Raw genomic sequence first — 26,035 nt, 5'->3', positions numbered from 1 at the left:
TCATCAGGGGAAATCAAATTTTGCCAATATTTTAGAGACCCCCAACATTTCCCAAATCATGTTTTTTTTTTGGGGGGGGGGGGTCTCGTGTCAGTTTCAGGGGGTCTCGGATCCCCCGAGTCCGAACACTGCCTAATTGTGATAGTTTCAGTGGAGTGGTGAGTGTGATTTGTGCACTACTTACGCATTCAGGCGGTCAGCAATGGTTTAACACGTTTGCTCCCTTTGTTTTTTAACTGTGGCCGCCCTTGTTGCCATGGTGAATCAGTGAATCTATGATCGATCGTGGGGTCTATTTAAGAAAGCCGTGTGCAGCACTTATCCAGGATCGCTTTCACCTGGCTTGATAAATCCGTGTCTGCTCATCCTGGCTTGGCCTTTGTGCAACCAACTAAGCCTGGGCACCCATGTTTTGGATTCCTTGAACCTGGCTAAGTAACTCATCCTGGATGTCTAAATCCTACTTTTGTGCAACGGGCCCCTGGTCAGTAGTTTTGACGCTGACACTGTTTTGATAGCTACACAACAAATCTAACCATAGCTGGTTTCTCACATAGACTGTTTTCACACAAAAAAACATGACAATTTTATCTCATTATTCACATCCTGGGTGGGAAAAATGCCGAGCTGCAAAATTAACTGTGTGCCGACAAAACTATGAGAGGCTGGTTGAGTTGTCGGCATGGGGGAAGAAAAAGGGACAAATCTGTCAACAGACAGCTTAATGAGGTCTAACATGGCAGCAGATGGATGAGCCAGGAGAAGAGGAAGGGGAGGACGTGCCACTTTTAGTGGGTACAGCAACCGTCCACATTTACCCTCCCATCCACTCCCAAGCTCCATCATAAGTCAGATGGCACTGCAGTTATTCTTTCAAGTGTCTCCTCATACAGGTTAGAGGGGAAATCACCCGTTCCAGAAAGCTAGCATGCTCTTTAAAATAAAAATATTTGCAAATCCCTTAAATCAATATACAATTCACAAGCGAACATTTATCAAGATTAGAAATATTTCAAAATTTCACTGTAATTAGCTTATCTTGACATTTATGGTAAATGGACTGTACTTGTATAGTTCTTTTCTAGTCTGGCTGACCACTCAAAGCGCTTTCACACTACACGCCACACACTCATACAGCACATATAGTCCATACAGGCTACATATAAGCCTCCTCACACAATCTGTAAACATATGGAGACAGTTGCTGCCTAGGTGAGGAATGTTGTCCCATTGTCATTTGGTATAGGATTCTAGCTGCCCTGCATCCCTGGGTCTTTGCTGTCATCATTTGTCTTTCACAATGCATCAAATGAAAGGTCTTGATTGCTGGCAGGACACTACAGCACCCGGACCCTTCGACTATGAAGTATGCTGTTTAACATTGTCTTGCTAAAATATGCGGCTCTAAAGCCTTTATACTGTATACCTTTCAACATTAATGGTGCCTTTCTATAGACGTGCAAGTTGCCAGTTCCATAGGCACTACTGGACCCCCCACCAGAGATACTTTTGAGCTGAGTGCCGATAAGAAGCCTGATGGTCCCTCTCCTCTCCATGATTTCTAAAAACACTTACCTTGACCACAGAACAGTTTTCCACTTTGCCTCAGTCTATTTTATATAGATAATGTCCTCAGAGAGGACAGCAGCATTTCTGGATCATGTCCACATAATTAAAGCAATACTATGTAACTTCTCAAAAAGCCCATTATGGAGCTCCCCCTATAGGCTTGGAGGTAATGTACGGTTACGACACTGCCTCTCTCTTTCTCTTCCTTGCTTCATCAGTCAACGTCTTCTTTTGTTTCTTCGGTGCCTCTGCCATGATGATCGTACTGACAGTGTTGCGCTAGCTTAGCCTTATACCTGGGAGCGTGAGAGGGGTCTATTTGTTTTTGCGGTAGGTGTGCCAGAAAGCAAGTCGAAGTACTTCCGCTCAGCTCCCGGGCCGGTCCAGCAAAGTTACATAGCGCAGTTATTCCAACTCAGACCCCCGAAGGGCATAGGAGACAGGCCAATCGTAATATTAAAACTCATTCTAGCTGCACAATTTTTTTCAAGCTGTTATTTTAAGGTAGAAATGTTACATAGTATTGCTTTAAGTCTTCTTTATACCTCAGAGCTTTAATCTGCATCTGTAGATGGCAGGGGAAGCTGTATTCACAGACAATTATTTCTAAAAAGTGTTTCTGAGTCCATGCAGTTATTTCTGTGACAGAATCATTCCTGTTTTTAATGCAGTGCTACCCGAGGGCCTGAGGATCATGGGCTTTGATTTTCAGCCATGTCCCTTCCTCAAGGTGTCTCCAGATGTCTCCAGATTCTCTGAATCTTTTTTATCATACTATGCACTGTAGATGTTGAAATATTCCGTTTTTATAATCTTAAATTAAGAAATATTATGCTGAAATTACTCTATAATTTGTAGATACAGTTTATTGCAAATTAAATAATTGAATTCAGTTCATTTAATTCATATAGAGCTAAATCAAAACAAAGTCAAGCCAATTAAAATCCATTTTACTGTAATCCAATTGTAATCGAATAAATTCTAAGTCATTAAATCCTAATTAGTCTAATTCATACAATGCCTCTGCCCATCTTTACTTCTGAGAAACTCTGTCTAAGGTGTTCTTTTTATACCCAATCAACCTCATTAGTTATACAATGCTCTTCCAGCTGTAAGTTTCTTCGTACCACTTTTCCAACCTTTTGTTTCCGCAGTCCCAACATTTTACAATGTAAGATTAAATTTAAGATGAGCTGATATGACTAATGAAATAGTAAACTGTTTCCCTTTCAATATTTGACATGTTTTCTATGTTCCTCATAGAAATTCATGGTATATTGACCTCTGATGGAACTGCATTGTAATTTTGCAGCCACAATCAGTTTCACAATTAAGTGCACAATGGATGTCATGATGGAGTTGGTATATGATTACACAGAGACAGAAGATGCTAAAAGGTTGCCAGGATACACCTTGTAAAACAATTCCAGTTGCTCCAATAAAAGTCAAGTAATTAAAAAAAAGTATTGTTGGCATTAAATTTGAAATCATCCTTACCTTACTTTAATGCCTACAACTTGTGCACAGTACCTAACAATTCATGGAAGTCCATCCGATTTTTTCTCAGGCATTTCCCACAAAAGGGTTGCTGAAGGTAAAGGCTAGAGAGTTTTTCAAATAATTTAGCATTCATCATCTATGAACTATGAATATCTGCACAAAAGGTATGCGTAATCATCTTCCTGTCATCATATATTTTTACACTGTAGTTGCATTAAAATACATTTTAATCTTGGGGACTACATTTTAGTCTTTCCCTTACCGCTACAATGTTGAAAGCATTTCCATCGACACTTCCTCAGCAGCATTACAGTGCATCTATGCGATTATCAATGTTCAACACAACTCCTGACAGTACTTGTCCTCCCACGCACGTGCACACGCTCACATTTGCAGACACTCGTGTGTGTGTGTGCCTAGTCGCAGACAAACACCCACTCACATCAGAACATCAGATGCCACCAAAAATAAACTGGCACTCCACCATGCCCCACTTTTGCCATCTTCCTGTCATCCTGTCAAGCAGGAAAGATCCAATCTAATGAGACAACAAAACAAAGCATGAATCAAAACTCCAGCAACAGAATTTATGTGTGTTTCTTAAAGCCAGATGCCATGCATGTGTAAGCCTGGATGGATGTGGGTTCTTGCAGTCAAACACACATGCGCACAAAAATAAGTTTATGGATGTGTGTATATAGAGTAGAGACTGGGCTGCACACACAGTGGTCACCTGAGTCATCTCTCTTCTGGTGCCTTGGACAGAGGTTAGTTTAAAGAAAGGTCAAGCACATTTAAAACTAGCTTTCCCTGAGTGCAGACATTAACTGTTAGTTGTAAATTTTGTGTGAGAGTTGGATCAGTCTGTTATTAAAAAACATGCAAGCCCTCTATTGTTCACATGTTAACAAACTGTTTTTTTCACTATAAACTCACACAGGCCATTAGGATCTAAAATAGATTTTCCTTGATTTAGATTAAACATTTTTCTTTTTCTCCTTTTGGTATATCTCCAGTATGGAGCATCACAAAACGTAATTTGTTTTAAAATATATTCAACTGTTGTTCCTGCAAATAGTAGCAGACCAAGATCATGGTCATGGTATCTGCAAGCACTATTATCACCAAAATTTGTATCCTGCAATCCTGTGAAGACCAGTGGATCATGCAGTCTTTACATTTTGCACTTTTAGCCCTGCAACTGAAAATTTTTCTTTCTGACTAAAAACCAGAGAAAACTGGCAACTGAAGTGTGATTAATTGCAGTGTTTCAAAACCAAAAGCCTACATTTCATACTTTTCCCCATAAACCCTTTACACAGCAATTATCATCATTTTAGATCTAATTAAACATTAGGCAGCTTTTTGCACAACATATCAATATCAATACTACATATTAATAAACTTTTGTTTTTTTATGGAGAAGCAACAAAGTAAATCTGAGGGAAGGATTCTTTTGAAATCCACCAATGGAGCATATGGTTGTATTATAAAGATCCAGTAAGCCTAAGTGAGGCATTTAGTAGATGTCAAGCTGTTATTATTGCTGATATTATTTGAATCAGTGGTTCATAGCGCTGCAATCGAGGAGAAGATGAAATTGTAAGTGGAATAGGACAGAAGGAAGATTACTTGACAATCATGGCAGGAGAGACACATATACTGCTTCATCACTGAAGCTAAATGGTAGTATGTTGGCCAGGTTTTGTATCTATCTGAGCATCTGTTTAGCTATTAATTCATCAAGAGCAAATTTTTTGATGTTGTAAATAGAAAGAGTGTAAATGTACATTGAGAAATTGCGTTTGAGAAATAGCATTGGTAACAAAAGTTAACTATCCATGTTCATGGTTTTCCTTAGAATAAGCCATCTAGAGCTATCATGGAACATTATCATCTGGTTGCAAAGCATGTTAAATTACTTAACTGGAAAGTAATGGCACACACTGACATTATCTTGACGCAACACATTAACATGCAGCGTTTGTGCATACATCAGCCACCATCAGGGCCAAAGCCAAATTTCAGGATTAGTAAGATGCGATTGATGCCAATAAATCACCTTGACCTATACAAGTAGCTCTTAGATTTAGTCCACTGCAACAAACCAAATCATGCGTGAAATTAACGGTACAACTGATTCATACTCTGCCATCAAATACACATAGATTTAGTTCTGTCAACATTCCTTCTCCACTTTTCTTTATGCTGTGAACAGTAACATGTCTCTGTAAAATACAGGCTGATTTTTTTTTTTACAAAGAAATGCTGTTAATGGGACCCTAAACTAAAAATAATGAAATGCAAAGCACAGACAGATGATTGTTGGAAGATAAGAAAGGAAAAAAAAAAAAATCAAACGCGGCTGAGGATTTCTTTTATGACAGAATGTGGTGACGTGAGAATGAAGATGAAGAAAGCAGATGAAGACCAAGCGATTCAGATCTTTTTTCCTGAAAAATATGCAGGCAGACAGGAAAAGCCTTTGTATTTATAAGTGAAGAGTCTTCCAAAGAGGGAAATATAACTAAGCAGCAGAGGGACAAAAACAGTGAAAAGAGGAGGAAGCTGCTGGGTGATTGACAGGTTGGTATCTGTAGTGTAGCAGAATCTGTTGCGACTGATAAACCTGCTCTGTTCCACTGCGTGTGCATTGACAAAATGTCCTCTCACATATTACTGCATTGACCAAACACATTAAAGTCCACATGCTGATGCAGAGTTTAGTAAATTCAGGCTCTCACTTTCTCTGAATCTGTTTCCTAGGTCATTCTTGATACACCTTAAAGCATGAATAGTTATGAGAAATGTTTGTATAACCTCAGCACTGTTTCCTCCATCTGCCAGAACCCGTTGAGAGAAAAAAGATAGCAGTGGAAGCGGCAAGCATCAGTAGACCACAGGACTGGAGGCAGTGAGATAGCGCAGCAGGCAAGATCTTAAAAGGAAGGTGTGGCTGTTCTAATGTTTTGACTAACAGTCGCAAATTCCCTTTAAATCCAGTCTGCTGGGTGTTCTGTGCTTGCGGCGTGCTGAGGAAGAGTGAAGTGGAGAAAAGAGGAGAAAAAAGAGACCAAGGGAAAAAAAAGGGAAGGAGGACAGCCATCTGCTATTTAAAGCTGAAAAAAAAGGAGTGAGGACAAGTTAGAGGGAAAGCCCTGGGGAATAAATCATAGATTTCTGCTTTTTTTTATTTACAGAGGAAGTAACTTCTTTAAAAGTGCAGCATTTATAAATATTATTCTGATTGGAAGAGAAAAAGACATGGGCTTTGAATCTTTTTTAAATGATTTTGAAAAAAAGCAAATATGGCAGTTTCTTTGGGCAAAATTGTTTTGCAATAATTTTGGTGCTTTTGACATACATGTTGCAGGGCAGCTGTTACCGTTACATGACTCCTGCTGTGTCTTGACTGGTGTGACAACCACAAAAAAAAGGACTGCTTGAGATCTAGAGCTTGTCAGAAGTACAATTATGTTCCCACTAGTGCTTCACTGGTAATTATCTACCTAACAAAGCAGACAATGAACAATAAAATAATCAAGTAATTAGCCATTTATCAAACACTGACTTTAACATAAGCTTTTGAAATTTGAGGATCATTAGCTTTTCTCATTTTCTTTAAGCTACCTTGGGCGATTTGTAAATGCAGAAGGCAAATAATAATAATAGACAGTTCAGACAGATAGACAGATAACACTCATATGTCGTCAATTTGTTCAATAACACTTATAGCTAACAGTTGTTGTTCTTAGCTTAGCTTGAAGTCTGCAAAACTGGGTAATAACTTTCAATGACTATTTAGTTGTTGCGGTGAAGCAACCAGGCAACAAATGCAGAGTAAACATAATTGCTAAGAAAAGGCATCGCTTTACATTCAATTTATTCTACACAGATCACCAAACTACAACATGTACATTACAGTTGCTGGAAAACATATTTAGTCATCCATAAATAGAGCCAGATTTTTCAGATAAGCCTTCTTGTTCTAAAATCAAGTCAGTACAGAAATGCTATAAATCCTTGTTCTTTCTGGAGCGCATGGGGCGACTCCTCTTTAATTGGTTTATTTCTTGAGTAAAAGTTGAGTTTATGGTCTCAGTCAGAATTGATGTCTTGATGTTAGTATAGTTCCCTGCCCTGCTCCAATTCATAAAACTAAAACAGCTGAAATGCCAAAGAGGCTTCAAAACGGCTGCTCACAAACCAGTGACAACATCCATCTTTTGTGTACTGCCTATTCTCTTGTTTGGCATTTTTATGTGGAGCTACATTCTTCAACACAACACTATTGACTTTTTCATAGTATAGCCAAATAAAACAGAGCCTGTTTAGGTGCAGAAAAACAGTGTGCTCCCCCCCTCGCCCATTCTTACATTTACAATGGCTTCTTTGGTCTGGGCCATGTCTGAAATAACGCCATCTGTGATGATGAGGAGGACAAAGTACTGAGACCCATCCTGCACTGCCGCTGCATATCTGCATACACATATTTAATCAAACATCAGAGGATTCTTTATCATCTCTTTAAAATCAAGAACAAATCCAACATGAGTTGTTTTTCATGGACCCATCTAAACGAGCAGTGTGGAGATGTGGAATATAATTTCATAACAGGATATGTGGACATATTAATGTACCTCAGATGACACTCAATAAAATGCTTCATGAACACACGCTGATTAATCAGATGAAACAATGAAGGGTAGAACAAAACTGTCAGACTCTGTTGGATTTACAGATTTAATTTCATTGTTATGATCTTGTCTCGTGAAGTCATCAATATGCTAAATAGTACCTGTATGTGTATTCTTACAGCAATGGCTTGTTAATTTCATCAAAAAGACATTTTTAATTACAACAGAGAACTGTTTAATTAAGATGGGGAATTGTTTGAACATTGATCAAAAAATAAGATGCTGAAAGGGAAAAAATTACAGCAACATGTGAAGTTTGGTCAATCCAGTCAGATCAAGTCGCAGTTTGCATGTTTTTTTTTTAATGGTGGTTAAATGTGAGTTATTAGTTCATGTAAGACTACAGGCTCGTAAACTACATCTGTGATCGCTGTGAGTCAATAAAAATTGCATCCTCACTGCCTTTTTATTGTGTGTAGCTTGACAGATATTGCTTAAGGGGGATAAAGGCAGCAGCAGAGAAATTAAAGCCAAATAATACCAGCTGTCAAAAAATGTTGAAACTATTATAATTATTATTTTTTTTTTATCTTTGAAAAGTTGGGATGTGTAAACAGCAGTGATGATCACAGTCCTTATTGAAAAAAAATATAGATATCTCAGGTTGAAAATGATTAAATCAAGCATAACTACCACAGGTGCCTCTTGACATAAATTCAAAAATATAGATTGGTGAGCTGGGTGGATATCTGTTTGGGTTTCTTCGTTCTTATCAACATGTTTCAAATAATACATAAGTGAGAATAATGATATAACAACAAGCAGGTTTACTTGTCACAAGGTTGAAAGACTAATTAAAAATGCTGAACTAAGAGAACTAAGAGTTGTTTGCCAGTGTCTTACTTCATTACCAGCTAGATATAGATAAACTTAACAAACTAATAGGAGAGGTGGACGGTTCTTTCATCTAAAGATGGAATAACTTTTATTTCCTTGTTACTTTGTCATTTGAACAAAACAGAAGCTGTTCATCAGCATGCAATGCTCTCTCACCTGGCAACATGGTTCACCACAGGGGCAAAGTTTGTTGGCCCATACAGCTGCACAGTCTTCAGACTTTGATGGTATGCTTCTAAAATGCCCTCAATACCATTGCAGTAGGGATTCTCCATATTTCCATTCTAGACAGTTTGGAAATAAAAGTTTCAGTTTTATGGTTGCAAAGGATGCAGTGAGTCTATACCTGTCCACATCTGAGCACAATGTTTTAATTAGATATTATTTATGGGTCCTTACTCCCAGGTCACCAACAAGATCCATGAATTGGAATAAACAGAATAAAAAAGTAAGAATAAAAATTAAATTTTTGAGGAATTTTTGCATTTGGGATATAGCAAATCAATATGCTAGAAATAGTCTTGATCAACTGAATTGAGAATCCATTGGTGAAGTAGTGAAATGAAGATTTACCAGAGGAAACTCGTGAGAAACCCGCCCGTCTGGTGGTAGTTTTGCTCCAAAGCCCAGAGCTGGAAACATCTTGTCGCTGTCATAGTCCTGAATGATTTCCCCAACAGCCTTAAGGGCCATGGCATAGGCATTCAGCTGGTAAGGGTTCATGTAGTGTAGCGAAGTTGACTGGGAGGGGTTACCTGGTGACAAATGAATCAACAATAAGGTCATCACATTGTGAATGCTGTGAGGGTAGGACTTATTCGATGTATTTTTTGACGTTTTGGCAAATACAGAAGCTGTGTTAGCTGCAGTCACTGATCACAATTAACCTGATTCCTGTCAAGTAGAGCTGTTATACTGTGGCCCCAAGCCTCTCAAAGATTCCCTCTGTAATAACACATCATGAGGCCATATGGTGTTGACAGCCCAGGCATTTTGGATGTCTTTCAGAAAAAGCCATAATTTAACCAGTGAAATTTGTGGGTGACAGGTGCTCATCGTTTGATTACCTGTACCTCTGATGTTGCAGCGTAAAATATGACAGCGGTGTGGTCACAAAAATAATCTTGGTGATTTTATCCAATGCGTAAAAAAAAAGATTGACTGTCACCTAAATAGCTATCTAACTGATGTAAGTTAGCCCCTTGAGTTACTGCAAGATAGCATTAAGTTAGGGTAGTTTTCTGGATAGCTCTTCCCTCTGGCTAATTCTTTGAAGCATTTTTTTTTAGACTTGAACTAATTTGTAGCTCTTTTACTGTGGAGCTTTTATTGGATCATCTTGCCTGTTATAATAACTCCCAGTCAAGCCTAAAAAAACAGGAAATATTATCTCTCATGTCTTCAAGGCCACTCCTCCCTAAAAGCCCAAATTCTTCTTGGTCAACTTCCAGAAGCACACAGAGCTTATGAGCACTGTTGCATTCTATCACGTGCAAGCTCAAAAAGCAAACAGTAAATCTTCCAAGGAGCACAATGTTGTAATCTTGATTGGACATGACAGCTTCTCAAATCTATTTGAGCCTGACTTTCTGGAGTGAGGACAGCTTGAACCTCTGCAGCAACAAAGATTAATGCGTGATGTCTGTTTGGTAAATGTCACACACATTTTCTGCTTATTGTGTGACACAATAGTGGATTTAGTCTTTAAAATCACAAACAGTACATGTGGAAGTGAGCTAAAATGAATATTGGGATAAAAATGTACACTGTCAGGGATTACTTAAAGCAATGGCTCTTTTTGAAATGTATTCCTGTCGCTATCAAATTACTTTATTGTACCTTCTTTCTCCATGCTGGAGTACATTAAGTTTGAACAAGGTGTACATATATTCTCCGAGGAGACAGCAGCTTGACTGAGTTAGAGTGATGGAGCAGATGACATTATAAAGAAATCCGTCATGAGCAGATCTGCTTAAAAGTAGAAAAAAAACAAGCTAATATTCAGAGCATTTTGACTTACTTTGACATAAGTTTACCTCATTAACCCATTAAGACAACTGTACTAAATCGGTAATCTCATTATATTTATAGGTGGCTTCAGAATAAAAACTGGTCATGGACAGCATGAGCACCAAACATTGTAACACTGGAAAAATATCCATACAGAGAGTAATGATTGAGCATTTAGTAGCAAGAACTCTGCAGAAATGCCCCAGTCAAAGAGCAGGACCATCTATTCTTGCCCCCCCCCCCCTTTCCAAACATGCACTTTGATGTTAGTATCACTCACCATTAGATGCTGTGAAATCAATGGCCACAGTAAAATTGATCTGCGTCCTAGAAGGGAATTGGAGAAGAGGACATTGAAAAAAAAAGAAGAAAAATCAACGACAAAGACAAGCCAGCATTAACAAGATGTCAGGCCTCATTAAATGTGTGTGTTCTCGGACCCAGACACATGCCAACATACACGCGATTACACAAACAATCTGTGATACAACATGGTAAGATGGAAAAACAACAAAGCGCGTTCCATACATCACAAAATACAGTGATTATTTATTTTTCTCAATGTCACAACCCTCTGTGTGAAGACAAAAAACAGTCACTCAGTTAACAAACAGGATTTAGGTGATTACATCCCACGTGTCTGACTTTCCCCTCCATAAGCACAAGCAAGAGGCACCTCTGAGACACAATGCCTCGTAACAAGCAATCAGACTGATGGAGCACTTAAGAGCAAATCATAGTCCAATCTTCCCTGCTGATGAAGCTTTTTCCTCTTCTTGCTAATTTATGACAATGAGATGAAGCCTTCAGGGGTTCAAATGACAGCCTCTCATTAACTATGAAAGTCACCAGAGAGAACAGCAAAAGAATGATAGTAAAACGAATGAGTTAAAGATTCACATTAACCTTTCAGCTCGAATGGAGGGCAGAGAATATACCACAGCCTGACCCTGCTAACCCCAGTGCTAATTAAAACTGCATTTTATTAATTCATGAGGAATTTTTGAATGTATTACCACATCGGAAGGCAGGTTAGGAAACTGTACATCTGCTACAAGACCTTAAGCTAAAGGTCAGTATTAGAAAAAAATACATCTTCTATAAACTCTTGTCACTACGTTTTTTTTTTAATTGTTCCTCCTTTTCAGCGTAATGTATGACAACTGCAGAATTATTTATTACACTTTTCACTGTAAAAAGTGCAAACCATTAACTGTTGGTTCACTTTTACCACTATTTCGATAAACAGCAAGTGTTTTTGTTTTATTCCTGTGGTTTTCTTTTTTTGTTTCCTTTTTCCATTTTACAATGCCACTTCCTCCAAATTGAAATTCAAGGCTGGTAATAGGTCATGTCATTTAAATCATTAACCAGATACAAGTCCTCTGAACCATAATCATTATAAAGACATGGCCCTTCATTACATTCCAGGGATACCTTAACTGTCCCTGAGCTGTAGAGAGAAAACTCAACAGTCTGATGACTTAATTTTACCTCAACCCATGAGAAGAAGGGAATCCTTTAAGCTATTTAAATAGTCAATCTTTTCTTGTCCTTTATTGATTAGAGTGCTTGTCAATTAAGAAATAAAAGCCATCTGAGTACATTTTCATTATGAAGAATTAAGCTATAAAGCCAAATTTTTGTGGAAAAGAGTTGGTGGAGAAAAGATAGGATTACTCTCCTGTCAGGTGGCTGCAACTAGCTCGGACAGTTTAAGAGATTTTTTCCCCCTAACTTTCATCCATTTTGTACAATGTAAGATGCTCTACATTAGCAACAACCAATTCCGTAATAGGTCATCTAGTAAGTGCCAGGATAATGTTGGAGGGCAGGATGACTAGGATGATATTTTTCTGAAGTGAGGTCACTAAACCTTAAGGTTATTGTATCATAAATCAGCCAGAGCCGAAAACTGCCAGCGAAATCTGTCACACTTGTCAGCTCTGCCAGAGGACATAAAAACCTCTGTCAGGGAACCCACTGTGATGAGACAGTGGAGATCAAAGAACAGTCCAGCCTGCCTGGAAAGACAAACGTCACCTGAGAAATACTTGATATGCACATGTCAACCCCCAGTGCTAAAACTAAACTGAGGTTTAAGGGCTTGTGCCCTTAGTGAAGACAATTTAGCTTTAAGTCAATCAAAAATATATCTTGTCACTAAAATAGTACAGACAGAACCTGCTTTGAACTTACAAGTAGGTTTAACGTAGTTGAATGGGAGCACTCTACTTATAGTGCTTGTACATGAAAGATAAGGGGGTGTTATGTTATCATTGAAGATCTACAAATGTCCTAAGGCTCAAGTTGATACGTGTAATATGAAAATGTCTGACAACTTTTGGAATGTTTTTGGAAAGTAAACCATTAGAGGACGTCTGTTTTTTAAAATTAAATATAATGTGTAGTTGCTTTCAAAATTGAAGTCCTGATTGAAGTCTTGTGTAAACATTACAGCTGACAAATGAAGTGATCGGGCATCTTTTTCAACTATTCATTCTCTTCTGCATCTGTTATTAATGAAGTCATTTTCAAAAAGGATTTTGTCATGTCAGTAGAGCTATTATCATACACGTACTGCAGCCTTGAAATTTTCAAGTCACATTTCAGTCAGACTGTATCTAAGTGAGTAAATGTCCGCAAAGGCTTCACCAGAGTTTGTGCGGCTCAGCCAGCTGAGTCCAGGAAATCTCTAAATGAGTCCATGTGTAAATGCAGTGAGAAGTTCTCCAGAGAGGTCATGGTGAGTTTGTGTGCAGGCAGTTAACAGTTGCTATTTCACACTGTTTTCAACAGATCTCCATGTTGCTTTACATCTCTTTTTTAATATTGTGGATATGTATGCTGAATTACAGTAAAAATGTGGGATAAATAACATGCCTTGTCCACCATCATCAAAGAGATGTAAACAGAACTGTGTGATTCTAACAGCATACTTTCTGTATCATGTCCTGCCTCTACTCTGGAATCACTCGAGAGTATTTCCAGCTGTTAAAACAACAGTGACCTTCCTATGGTGTAGTACTTGTGTCAAGAGGAATCTATGGACATACTCCAAAACTAATTATCTGGTTATTTTCTGGTGCAAAAATAGCTGAACTATAAAGGCCATTTTATGATTTCTTCAAGTACTCAGATCGACATTCCTACTCACCCTCCTTTGATGTAATCTAAGAAGGTGAACTCTGACTCAACTGAGAACGAGAGCAGGGTAACCTATAAGTAAGAAGAAAAAAAAAGGATAAAGAGTTGATTAAACACACTCCTATTGATGTTTTCCTCCAACATCCAGCACCTCCATGCCTTGACATTGTTCAGCACTTCACGTTCTCACATGATAAAGAATGAGAGCGAGCTGTTGTGATCACTAAGGCATTTGCTTTGCCAGAGGACATGTTTGAAGAGAAGATTAGATGCATTTGTATGCATTACTTGCTCGTGCATACACTGCAAGGAAAGTTGTGTGTAAATTGGTGTCTCAATAATTGGTCGCTGGTATCACTCAAGCCTCTAATGTTTTCAAGTTCTTCAGTCTCTTTACCCTTATTTAGTTGCACTCATATGGCCAATTTTCTTCTTTACTAACTTCCTCATATGCACATCCTTCTCTTTTTGTTTGCTTTGGCCAAATCATTTATTTGACTGGCATGATGATTAATTAATAAAACAAATCACTTCATGTTTCTCTCTGATACAAAAATCACATGTGCTTTCAAAGATTAAACTCTTGACTGATGATTCAAGGTATAATTATTTTACAGGAGGTTTATGATTCAGGAGTTGTGTCTAGTGCCCAAATGAGAGTTCCCAGGACCGTACTTACTGTTCCAGAGTTGACATATTTCTTTTTCTTCATTTTCTTCTTTGTGTTAATCACCTAAGAAATAAAGAGTAAAAGGTAGGGATGTGAAATGCTAAAATATAAGTATTTAAATCACATTTTTAACAATTTAATGTCCTCACCAGAAGATAAGCAACGGGAATTATTAATTGATTTACTTTACTCTACTCTATTTATCTATTTCTTTCCATTTCCATTTCCAGTGGGCAATAAAAATAGGAATCAATGTTTTTGTTTTGGTTTTTTTAACGTGTATGATATGCCACTTCATAGTGAAATGATCAAAATGTGAAAAATGCCATGACATATACTCACTTTAAGAATTACATACCTAAGCTAAGTGGAAGAGATGGCTCAGGCAGTTAAACGTCCATACATTTCTAATAAGATACAGTATAGATACTGAAAAATGTGCTAGCTGCCCAACTAGGGACTTGAGGAGCCAACTACCGAACAATAGAGCAGGACATAAGGGGTTAAACTGAGGAAGATTTAAAATTCAAACCTGAATCTCAGGTCACAATGAATCGATGGGTGAGGTGGGCTTAAGGTGCAGAACTAACATTTACATTACCAGCATTCAAGCGGTTCAAGAAGAAGAGAAAAATGCCAATCGAGAGACCAGAGACGTCTCAGCTCATTACCTCAATTCTCAAAGGCTGCTAGGCATTAAAGTGACAGCCCCTAATTTAACATGGAGGGATGGCAATTTGTCTGACACACCGAACAATCTGCTGATGCAAAAACTAAAGGGCCTTTCAGGCTCCCTGGGAGGCAGAGAGGAATCAACAGTGGTGTATAATGGAGCTGACATCTAAAAGACAGGTATTTGTCCTTTGCTGAAGGCCACCAAACCACAGGGGCATGAAGACATGATATGTCCTCTATTTTTGGTAAGATTCTGACTTTTAACTGACACCCAGACATTTCAATTCCTTGAGAGGGATTATAAATGTTGCCTACAGACTTTCAGTCGCAAAACTGTCAAGTATTTCTCATGAATTAATGCAATGAATTGTGAGCACATCATAAATGGTGGTTATAATAAACATAAAATAGAATCTAGAATAGAATCTTGAATCTAGGATTCAAGGATAAAACATATGAATTAGCTGCGTTTTTAACTTGCATAGAATTGTTGCACGTTAAGATGTCTCCTAAGAAACACAGAAAATAATAACGATAATTATTTCAAAAATTTTGAACTGAACACCTATTAACCCTGTTTCATGCTGCTGCTAATAGTTCTATTTATAAGCTTATCAGCATGCCAGTGATTACCGTGTCAAGATTAAGCATGAGCGGGAGAAATGTTTGATTGGATACATAACTGTTTGTGGAAGGTGGGAAAACATGAACAAAAGATTAAACGTGCAAGGTTGAACATGCAAGGCCGACAAATGAACAAAGAGGCAGAGTATGGTATAACTTTCAATATTTTTTATTTTTTTATTTGTGACAGCTCAAATGCACTCATTCTGCTGCAGAGGTAGAGAATATTCGTGTCGAGGAAAGTATTAGGTATGTGGATAACAATGCAAAGCTGATGTCAAAGACGCAAATGTCAACCGCATAAGAAGTGGTATCTGGATATAAGCCACCCAGGGATTTCAGAAGCCAACAGACATGTAGTTGAACTGTGAGAACATCGGAATGACTCACCTCATACACATTGAATTGGCTCTGCCCTCGAGCTAGCTCTCGGTAGCTGGTCGTGAAATCCCCGATGAAGTCGTGGCTGGGGAGGAGAATCGAGCACGAAAAAAAAAAAAATCAGACACAAGGTTTGAAGGAAGGAATTTGGGACTAGACGTTGAGTTTACTTGGTTGAATGTTCATGAAAAATGTCATCTCGACTTCAGTGGATTTCTGAGTTATTTTTGAGTTATGTTGTGAGTTTTTTCAGTTATGTGTCAAACAAGTCATATCCTGGCAATCACCCTCACCTGCCATCTCGGTCCCAGTCGTACACCTCCACCTTGATCGTTCTGTTGGAACAAATCAGAACAAACAAACAATAAATAAACATTCCTGCTTGTAACTGCAAAGCACTTCCAGTGTTAGAGATTGCCATTCTAAACAGGCAGAATTCCCTCTGTTAACATGGATCTATAGATGTTTGCAACTTTTAAACTTATGCAGATATGAAACTCTTAAAAGAGTTTGTAGATTTGGACATTTGAACATCACCTCAAGATTACATCATCTGCATAGGAAGACAATGCAATCGGATCAAAATGGATGGGCAATATTTTTTTGTTTCCAAGGTTCAGTTTGGACAGTCTGGTTGTTGGCACTAAGGTATCATGGACCCTAAGAAGCAGCCTTAAAAAGTCAGCAACACTAACTGACATTAAGTACTATGAGTAACCTGTGACCAAAATGTTAGGAAAAAAGCTTTCACTCCTCACCAACAACTTGATTAAGGCTTTCATGATTAACAATAACAGAATACAACACAGCTGAAAAACAAGAGATTTTTCAAGATTAATTATTGGTTGCCCAAAAATCTGTTATGAAACACTTCACTTGATACTAAACCTGGATATTTGCCCCAGTTTGAATAAGGCTGAGCAGCAGGGTTCCTTTTGCAAGAGGAAAAGTCAACTTGTACGAAGCACTTGCTCCAAAAATTCTAACCCTTCAGCAGCAGCACACGTTTACCTCCAGCATTCAAAACATCAAAACAAAAGACACACTAAGGACATTTCACAAATACAGGAGAAAGTACTCCTGCAGAGGAAAGGGAGAAAAAAAATAACTTTTTCCAGGCTACATCGTTCCTGAGGCACATTGATCTCACCCCCTATATCTCCCCTTTCCATCTTACATAAGCAATGACACCTTCTAGATCCAAAAAGAAAAAAGAGAAGCAAGTGATACATCATAGATGCTTTCCTGTCACTGAGGAACTGAAAGATGCCTGATATGAAGCCCAACTTCCTCTCTGCCATCTGGCCCCTGTCGTTCCACAGTGAAGGTTTAGTCTTTTGATGCTGTGAGCCAGTGAAAATGTTTATGTCATCTATGTGGAGGAAACACAGTGCTTGTCCTCCAACATGGGAAAACAGAGAGGAAACAGCAGAAAGAAAGAAAAAAAACATAAAAAAAAGATAATTTCATTCCTCCCCTGTTCACTTTGATAACAAGAATAACTCTAATGTAAGTATTACTGTTTTATTGCACTCCATGTTCTCCAATAAAGGACCCAGACGCTGTCATCATGCTGGCTCACGGCATTTGCCATAACTTTATTTTAGATCTCTGGATCTCAATTTGCAACTGTATAAAAGGCCTCTGGGGCTCAGTTCCTCTCATGGCTCTGGAACTTGCAAAACAATAAACCTCCAAAACTAATCTGCCACAGATAACTTCATTTGCTGTTTTCAGGCATCTTTAATGATCATGACTCAGATTCAGTAAGTGAGGTCCAGATAGTTTGAGTGAAAATACAGGACAAGTTTTCAGCTCCAAGATCTGCCGGTGATTTCTTTGCCAGCGATGAAAATAGATCTTGAAGTAACCCTGACCATCATGTTGACGAGGAGGACTGGATTCTTTACTTATGTGTTAATGGCTAATTACCACAGAACCTTAGGTACCACTTGCACTAATGGAACACTATTCTGAGTGGAGTCAAGGATGAATATATAGTCTTTCTATAGTTTTTCACACATTTCTTTCTGAGCAAATTCAAAGCGCCTCCTGCTTCCGCAGTTTCTCTTCACGCTGCGTCATCTTCTTTTCCTTGACTTCTTTTGTTTGTTACACTGCAGGTATATTCTCATTTGTTGCCTGTTATGTGTTACTCTCATTAGTCTCTTCTCTCTTCTTGAGTTCCACGCCATCTGGTCTTATTCATGCTCCTCATTTTCCAAAATGTAGTCAGCTGCATCAGTTTTAGGAATTGGACACTTGCTGGCAGGGTGCTCAACTGCATGCTGCCACTTGAAGGACAGTCCGCCTAATCACCAGAGATTTATTTTTTCTTTCTCTCTTTATTTTCTTCTATTCTTGACTGTGTGTTTGAAGACTACCAAGTGATTTGAAAAAAAATGCCCTGGCACAGATTCAGATCTTGGACTGCCTTTTGTTGTCCCCTGGCAATAACAAGCAGGGCTTTCTGTAGACCTGCAGAGGTGCAAAGCGATTTACTGCGCTGCTACTTAAAAACAGACATAGTTACATATCAGTGCACATATTGCAGAGTAATGGACTCAAAGATCCTGATCTTTTATGCAGCGAATATGGTTTTCTGCATACAGACTGGGAGAGCTGCTATATAATGAAAAACTTTGGCAACAAATATGAAGCAAATGTGTTCTGATTGACAGGGTGGCAAATATTGACATTTTGTCAAATTTAGTAGCACCTCTGAGCTCAATATGTCTGTAGTAGCTTGCACTATCTCCATTTGTAGAGCATTAAACCAATCTCCAGCTCCCTGAGCTATAGAATGAAGCCTACACAGAAATTCCAAACTCTGCAGTTTCTTGAATAGCCTGAATGGGCCAACAGCAAAATTGAGTCAACATCTTTAAAGCTGTTAAAATTCTTATATTTAAAGTAGAAAGAATGTTCAAAGTTTTTTGCAAAAACACAAGGGGCTTTGGTCTAATAATGAACTGGCACTTGCCAGTACTGTCAGATAGTACAGGGAGGTGACATTTTCTTTATAAAAACAAGATTGAGAAAATAGTATACCACTGCATTACAGTCTCATGTGAATGGTTCTTGATTAAGTGGGGGCATCTGACTAAGCTCCCTCAATGCAATTTGAAACTTTGAAATACACTTTAGGCCTTGTAAGTTTCAACCAGTGATTAGAGGAATAGAGTAGAATTGGACTGATGCTAATGGCAGACACCAACCTAACAGAAGTTCTCAGTTTTTCTTTTCAGTCTTAAAATATGCATAGATCACTGCAAAAAAGTGTTGAATTATATTTTTCTTTTTTTCAAATTAGCATGCGGCAGAGGCTACATATCTTGTCTTAACAGTAAGTCAGGACTAATATGTCTGGTGGTCTTCTTTAGGCTTTACTATTCTGGACTGCTACATTGCTGCTTTAGAAAATATGGTGACTAAAAAAACAATATTCTTGAAGAATTAATCACATCATTCTGTCCCATTATTAATACTGCGTATCAGTTCAGGGCATCTGTATGGCAATAGAAAAAAAAAAGAAAAAAAGAAAGAAAAACATACACACACATACAGTAGCATGTTGATTTAGATAACCAGTTTCCCGATTCTGTTTGACAAGCTGTGGTCCCACCAATACCAAACCTTTTTCATTTCAGAGTTTTCAAAGTTTTAAAATCTACAATGACAAGAACCTCATTTTAAAAGTGGCCTCCCACTGGTCTTTCCAAGTAGTTCTAGCCTAGAACACATCTAGCATCACTTTAACCTGCTGTGACGTGAAATCCCAATACTCAGAGCTATCTGACTTGAATGATACAGATCCCTTAGCCTTTATGGCTGCACCTCCCTGTGTTCCTCGTTGCCTTTTCACACTTTTCTTAAGGGGCAATGGGGCTTTTGATTGCATTTTTCCTAGGATAAATGGGGAGAGGCTGCATCTGAGCCAAAACAGTGATTTGTGGAGAGGGATGAGAACACACAAAAGGACTGCATCTTGTAATGGGAGACCTGCTGTCGTATCTTTTTAGTTTGTGCACTCACGGGGTGTTAAAAGGTTAGTTTCATCCATTGGTTGTGCCGAGGTGCCATCCCCCGGTGGCAGACAGGCAACTACATAAGCCCTCAGAAATTGCAGGGAACATTGGACAGCTTGGTGCGACTTTGAATACTTTTTTTTTATGAAAGTCACAAAGTACTCAGAGCAGAAGATTCCAAGATGCCAGAATAGTCTTGAAAAAAGAGAAACAAATCTTGCAAGATCGAACTATTTAAGTATAAGACATGATGCATGATTTTGTCCCACCCCCAGCATCTAACTTTGAGGCGTGACAGTTTCTTTAAAAGGATTTTGAAGAGTCAAGTCTGAAATGCTCTGTCTCTCATACAGAAAGTTGACCACCATGAGAAAGCCATTAGATTTAACATTTTGAGTTAAGTGGAGGAATAGAGTGCAGCACTATGTTTTTCTAAAGTGCCTACCAGTTCTTATTTCTTCGGTTTGTCAAAGAAAATCATGCAGCCATAGAGGGGACTTCAGACACACTGTACCCTTTACTCCTTTAGAGATTTCAACTGAGAGAGAAGCAGAGTAACCAGCTTGAAAGTAAGTGCCCTTCTTTTCTTTTTCTTTTACTTGCTCCAGCCTTTTCTTTTGCCATTCGGTGCCACTAATGAGAGGAATACATCCAAACTAAAGCCCATCTCTCATTAAAGCAGTGATCCAGCAGTGGGTCATCCACTGACATACTTGAGCAGGCTGGTACTCAACAGATAGAGGTGCCTTGAAGCCCTCTCCAACGTATGCTAGATTCGGAGTGAGAGTCTGTCGAGTAGCTGCCAACTAACAAGTAGCTAGAAGCAGAGGCACAAACACTTTTCAAACTCAACAACACCTATCAAGGGAGACACATTTTGTAAAAGCATTCTCCATTTTTACATCATGTGTTAACTTGTTTCTAATAATTCTTTTTAGTGACATTTTAGTCACTTTAATCAATAGAGTTGTCATTTCAGGTTGACTCGCATTGTAGACAGCATGGAAGGTTGAAGAGCTGGTAGTCGACACTGTCCACATATGATAGTTAACTTTGGGTTATTCAAAAAATATCTTGTCCACTAAGTATATCGTCTATTCAACTGTTAACAGGCCGCTACTGATATTTTAATATATATTGATCAATGTTTTTGGTACTATCCCGCTATTCATCTGACCTAAACTTGATTTCTACTCTGGTATGATTTATCAATCATAAGAGTTTGGCCGTAAAAATGATTTACTTGATATTGATATTAAATTGATATTTGTGTCGCTGGGTTGAAAACAAAGAAAGGAGGACACCGACAGATATGCAACACAGTATCTATATATAAGAAGTGTGCATAACTACCATTATGTCACCTACCGGTTTGTAAGTTGGCTTTTTTAAGCCTCAAGTTGAATCCAAAAATACATATTTTTGTGGGCTGATTTCCATTTTACAATGGAATTGTTATTAATGTGACCACTTGAACGTTGATCAAAAGAAGTGAGCCTAACTAATAATATCATAATCATAATAACTTGTGGGGAACTTAGTTTTACATGAGACGAGACAAGTTGATGCTTTCTAAATGGTAGCCAGTTGAGACAAGCTTATTTTGAAGCCAGCACCAAGAGGTCATCAATCATATTTCTGAATCAGCTTTAAAGCAATACTATGTAACATTTCTACCTTAAAATAACAGCTTGAAAAAAATTGGGCTGCTAGAATGAGTTTTAATATTACTATTGGCCTGTCTCCTATGCCCTTTGGGGGTCTGAGTTGGAAAAACTGCGCTATGTAACTTTGCTGGACCGGCCCGGGAGCTGAGCGGAAGTACTTCGACTTGCTTTCTGGCACACCTACCGCAAAAACAAATAGACCCCTCTCAAGCTCCCAGTTATAAGGCTAAGCTAGCGCAACATTGTCAGTACGATCGTCATGGAAGAGGCACCGAAGAAACAGAAGAAGACGTTGACTGATGAAGCAAGGAAGAGAAAGAGAGAGGCCGACAAAGCAAGAGACCGGACTAGAGTTGCTCTCGGAACAGCCTGTAGGGGGAGCTCCATAATGGGCTTTTTGAGAAGTTACATAGTATGGCTTTAAGTCTGACCCTGAATGACTACATCCATCATTTAAATGCATCTCTGTATATATATTGAGTCTGGAACTGTGACATGGTTGGCATAAACCAAGACACATGTCAGGAGGTACCATAGTGCCTTCATTTAGAGAGGGCATACAGACAAGACAGAAGAGGGAGAGGGAATAGAAGAAATAGCTGCCAAGGAGCAACTTAAGCCTTTTTCAAACATGAGATGTGTAAAGTTAATGGCTTCATCGGTTTGCTGAAGCGAAGGCATTCAGTGTTTGCTTCAGCACAGACCAGCCTGAGTCACAGTGCGTGCACGATATTTCACTCGCACAAGATTGGACAATACATAACGTGAGGTATAACATAAAAAAATCTTTAGACTAGTTTTTCTCATAACAAAATGGTGTATCATAATAATACTACATATCAGCACCCCAAACATGCAGTAGTGGTGTACTCTTGTGGCTCTGATTGTTCTACAAAAAAGGTTTGGCTGTTATAAACTCCTGAAAAACTCTGCACAAGCACTCCTGTTTGTCAGAGGAGAAGCCGCAACACCACTCAGAACTCTATAAGGCCTCATAGTTGCCATTTTTGTCCACAAAATGTCCACATGTAGTTTTACCGCAGCTAATTAGGTAAAACCACGAAGCAGGAAAGTTTGGACTCTTTTTCTTTATTCAATCTGTTAGATTCCTCTGAACATCTGATCAAATTAACCCACCATCACTTTGAATGCCTATCATCACTGTCACTGTAGCACTTCACACGTCTGCTGTTGAAAGTGATTTATATCTTACAAGGTTTAGCCAAGTCACGCTGAAATCTAAAAATTCAGTTACAACTAGATTTATGGAAACATGTGCATTTCTGGGTGTTTAGGACTCTTTCCTATCCTCCAAGCAGGATGGCACTGGCATCACTGACACTTAAGTGAGAATTTGTTAAAATTTAATCATTTTACTGAACCACCTTCCTGCCAACATGTGGCAATGAATTTAGCTAGAACTAGGCGATCTTTTTACGTATATATATGTAACAAGGGTTAATTTGGCTTGTTTATAATTCCACAAAATTATTGTTTTTAACCTAACATTTATAAGACTAGTCAGGTGGAACTTTTGTTTTCTTTTTCTGTTTCTGTACATTCTTTTATGGGGGAGCAACACCCGCTACAAAAGACACAGTCCCGTTCCTCAGTCTTCCTCTTTTTTTTCTGATGTTCGGTGAGGAAAGGTGAGCCCCATTTTGTCTTTAATATTTGGCATTTTAATTTGTCAGGTATGCTCCATGTTTTACTTATTTGTGCTAATGTTTGCGTCATTGTAAACGCGATGCTCTTTTTTCTGATGTTCGGTGAGGAAAGGTTGAGAACGAGCTTCGAAAGAGCAGCGGTGTGGTCTCCATTCGTACAAGCCTCAACACAACGCAGAGGTTTCATACCGATTACTTATACATATATATATATATATATATATATATATATATATATATATATATATATATACTGACAGTTTTAATCATTTGGAAAGTTTTGATAAATTCCCTTGTTGCTCTTGACCTGGCCTTCATCCTCCACAATTTACCTCGTGCATATTTTGGCTGACACATATAAATGGAACATTTTACTGTGCATTTCAAGCACGTCTTTGTACTATGTAAACAATGTCTTCTGCACAAATTGTAAGTATCAAATCAGGATAGAATCAGGAAAGTCCTCTGAAAGATTCAGTGAAATAGCTCATGGGGTCATAAAATCCAATTAATCTCCATGAAAGCGTTATGGAAGTTATGTCGAATGGAAAATATTTTCCTCTTGTGTCAACCAGTCCTGATGAGATGAGGGTGAACATGTCACATTACGTCTGACAGGAGTTTGAAGGTTGTGTCTGCAAAATGGAGTGTGTCGTTTAGGATTTTACAGTATTTTTAATATTTGACATGGTGACCAAATGCTAGATTAAAAGTTTATCTTTTCCGAGTTAATCTTGCTCTAATTTAAAGCAGTTTGGGTTGAACACATCTTTCAATTACCAAAATTATCTTTAATAACTAGAATTATGTGAACTATCAATCCCCCTCCCAAACTCCAACCCCCATTACTAAATTTTTGGTTTTGCCTTTTGATACATGTAATAGAAATTTAATTTAATTGGATGTTTTTCTCTGGCACCTTATCACCACTTAAAATCATTCAAAGCTTTCCTTCACTTGATGGACATAAACAGCAATAATTACATGGCTAAAAAAAAGCTGACAGCCTAAGGAGCTGTGCTTGATGCATAAACACAAGTAGGATGATAACATACTGTCAGAGGTGGAAAATATCATTCGTCAAAAGAACTCAGGAATTATATCATTAAAAAGCCAGAACTCCCAACATGTATAAATATGGACACGAAAAAAAAAGCATGCCCTGACACTAAATATTTTTCTCACCTACACATGTATATAACTTGCTTATACTGCTGTCTTGATGATATTTCAAGACTGTCAGAACCTTAGTCTGTTGCAGGTTGTGCCTTGTCACATTTCATTACACTCCGTGTGTGGACATGTGTGCCTGTGTACATGTTTCTTTTGACATAACAACATTTCAAGAGGTTCCTTTTATGCCCTGCTCAGTCCCTTGGATATGACTGGCTCTGACAAGATAGAGAACACTTCTTGGACTCGTGTGATTGGCTGGCTGACAGATTTCCCCTAATATTACTGTTTTAAACCTACTTCTGAGGTAATCCCATATATCCATAAAGTAAACCCATCAGTGGTGCTGTTCCTGTGTGTCTGTTAGAAATGTATCTCTAATTTATTTAGCTTTCTTTGTGCACAGTCCAGATTCTCAGCAGTCTTTGTAATTAGAGTTTGACTGCATACAAACAAGATAGGACAGACACCTTTGAGAGCAGGAGATTAGACAAATGGGAGAGGCAGAAAAATAGATATAGCATTTCTCATGAAATATTTCCATGAAAATAGACAATCTGTCAGTCTGTCTATCCTCATGGGCCTTTATAATTTATCCTTTTTTTTTCACACCACAGGCTTTTGAATTAAAAACGTGCAGATAAACTGTGAGGAAACTGAATTCTTAATCTCTCTGACTCAATATGTCTGCTTAAAGTATATGCCAACTGGGATGGGCTACCATTTTTTGTGTCATGTAATCCTGTGTTTTCAGGGAAATACTGTCGAAGCAAAACAATTCAAAATTGACTTAATAAAAAAACAGTAATTAAAATTGTGCATTCATACAAATAATTAACCATCTTCTCATCAAATGTTTTACTGTTTGTTTTTGTTTTTTCCTTAACCAACCATTTGTGAAGGTATTTGGTTACAAAATATGGGTTATATATTGCTCATGGAAGTATTGCTGAGTGCATTGCTGCTGTAATAGCTAGGTTGCAAAATATCCAGAATTCAAGCAACATTTGCAACTTTCATTTGAGCTGAAAATAGTGCTGTTTAATCCAAATGTTATGCTTTTGCACAACAAAATGAGAAGCACGTAGGATGGGAAGTCATGTGTGAAATAAAGTGCATCCTCTTTTAAATCTAAGGTTTTCTATTCGGCACAAAAAAAGTCATCCAGCCCTTAACTGTTATTATCAGGTTAATAAAATCTCACATGTGGTGACATATTTCATCGTGTCATCACATATTGAAATAAAAAGTCAAAATGCAAAAGCAGTATGTGAAAAACTAAGTACATCCCATGATTCACTAGCTTGTAGAACCTCCATTAGCAGCAATAATTTGAAGTGATTGTTTGCTGCATGATGTTATCAGTGACTCACACTGGTGCAAAATAATT

The 26,035-nt window shown here is 38.2% G+C and overlaps 1 protein-coding gene across 3 annotated transcripts in view; it reads right to left on the bottom strand.

The window, feature by feature from the left end:
• Nucleotides 1-26,035, bottom strand: part of cpne5b (copine Vb) — a 126,772-nt gene that overhangs the window by 9,566 nt on the left and 91,171 nt on the right. For all 3 annotated transcript variants that reach the window (XM_075460620.1, XM_075460621.1, XM_075460622.1), the window contains 8 exons: nucleotides 16,404-16,445; nucleotides 16,120-16,195; nucleotides 14,440-14,493; nucleotides 13,771-13,832; nucleotides 10,894-10,940; nucleotides 9,177-9,358; nucleotides 8,760-8,887; nucleotides 7,446-7,548 (listed from right to left, as the gene is read on the bottom strand). In XM_075460620.1, the coding sequence (XP_075316735.1) occupies nucleotides 7,446-7,548; nucleotides 8,760-8,887; nucleotides 9,177-9,358; nucleotides 10,894-10,940; nucleotides 13,771-13,832; nucleotides 14,440-14,493; nucleotides 16,120-16,195; nucleotides 16,404-16,445 (694 nt within the window). The remainder of the gene's footprint in view (nucleotides 1-7,445; nucleotides 7,549-8,759; nucleotides 8,888-9,176; nucleotides 9,359-10,893; nucleotides 10,941-13,770; nucleotides 13,833-14,439; nucleotides 14,494-16,119; nucleotides 16,196-16,403; nucleotides 16,446-26,035) is intronic.

This window comes from Odontesthes bonariensis, chromosome 3 (assembly GCF_027942865.1).
Source record: "Odontesthes bonariensis isolate fOdoBon6 chromosome 3, fOdoBon6.hap1, whole genome shotgun sequence".
NCBI lineage: Eukaryota > Metazoa > Chordata > Actinopteri > Atheriniformes > Atherinopsidae > Odontesthes > Odontesthes bonariensis.
This window is presented reverse-complemented; position numbering and strand designations above follow the sequence as displayed.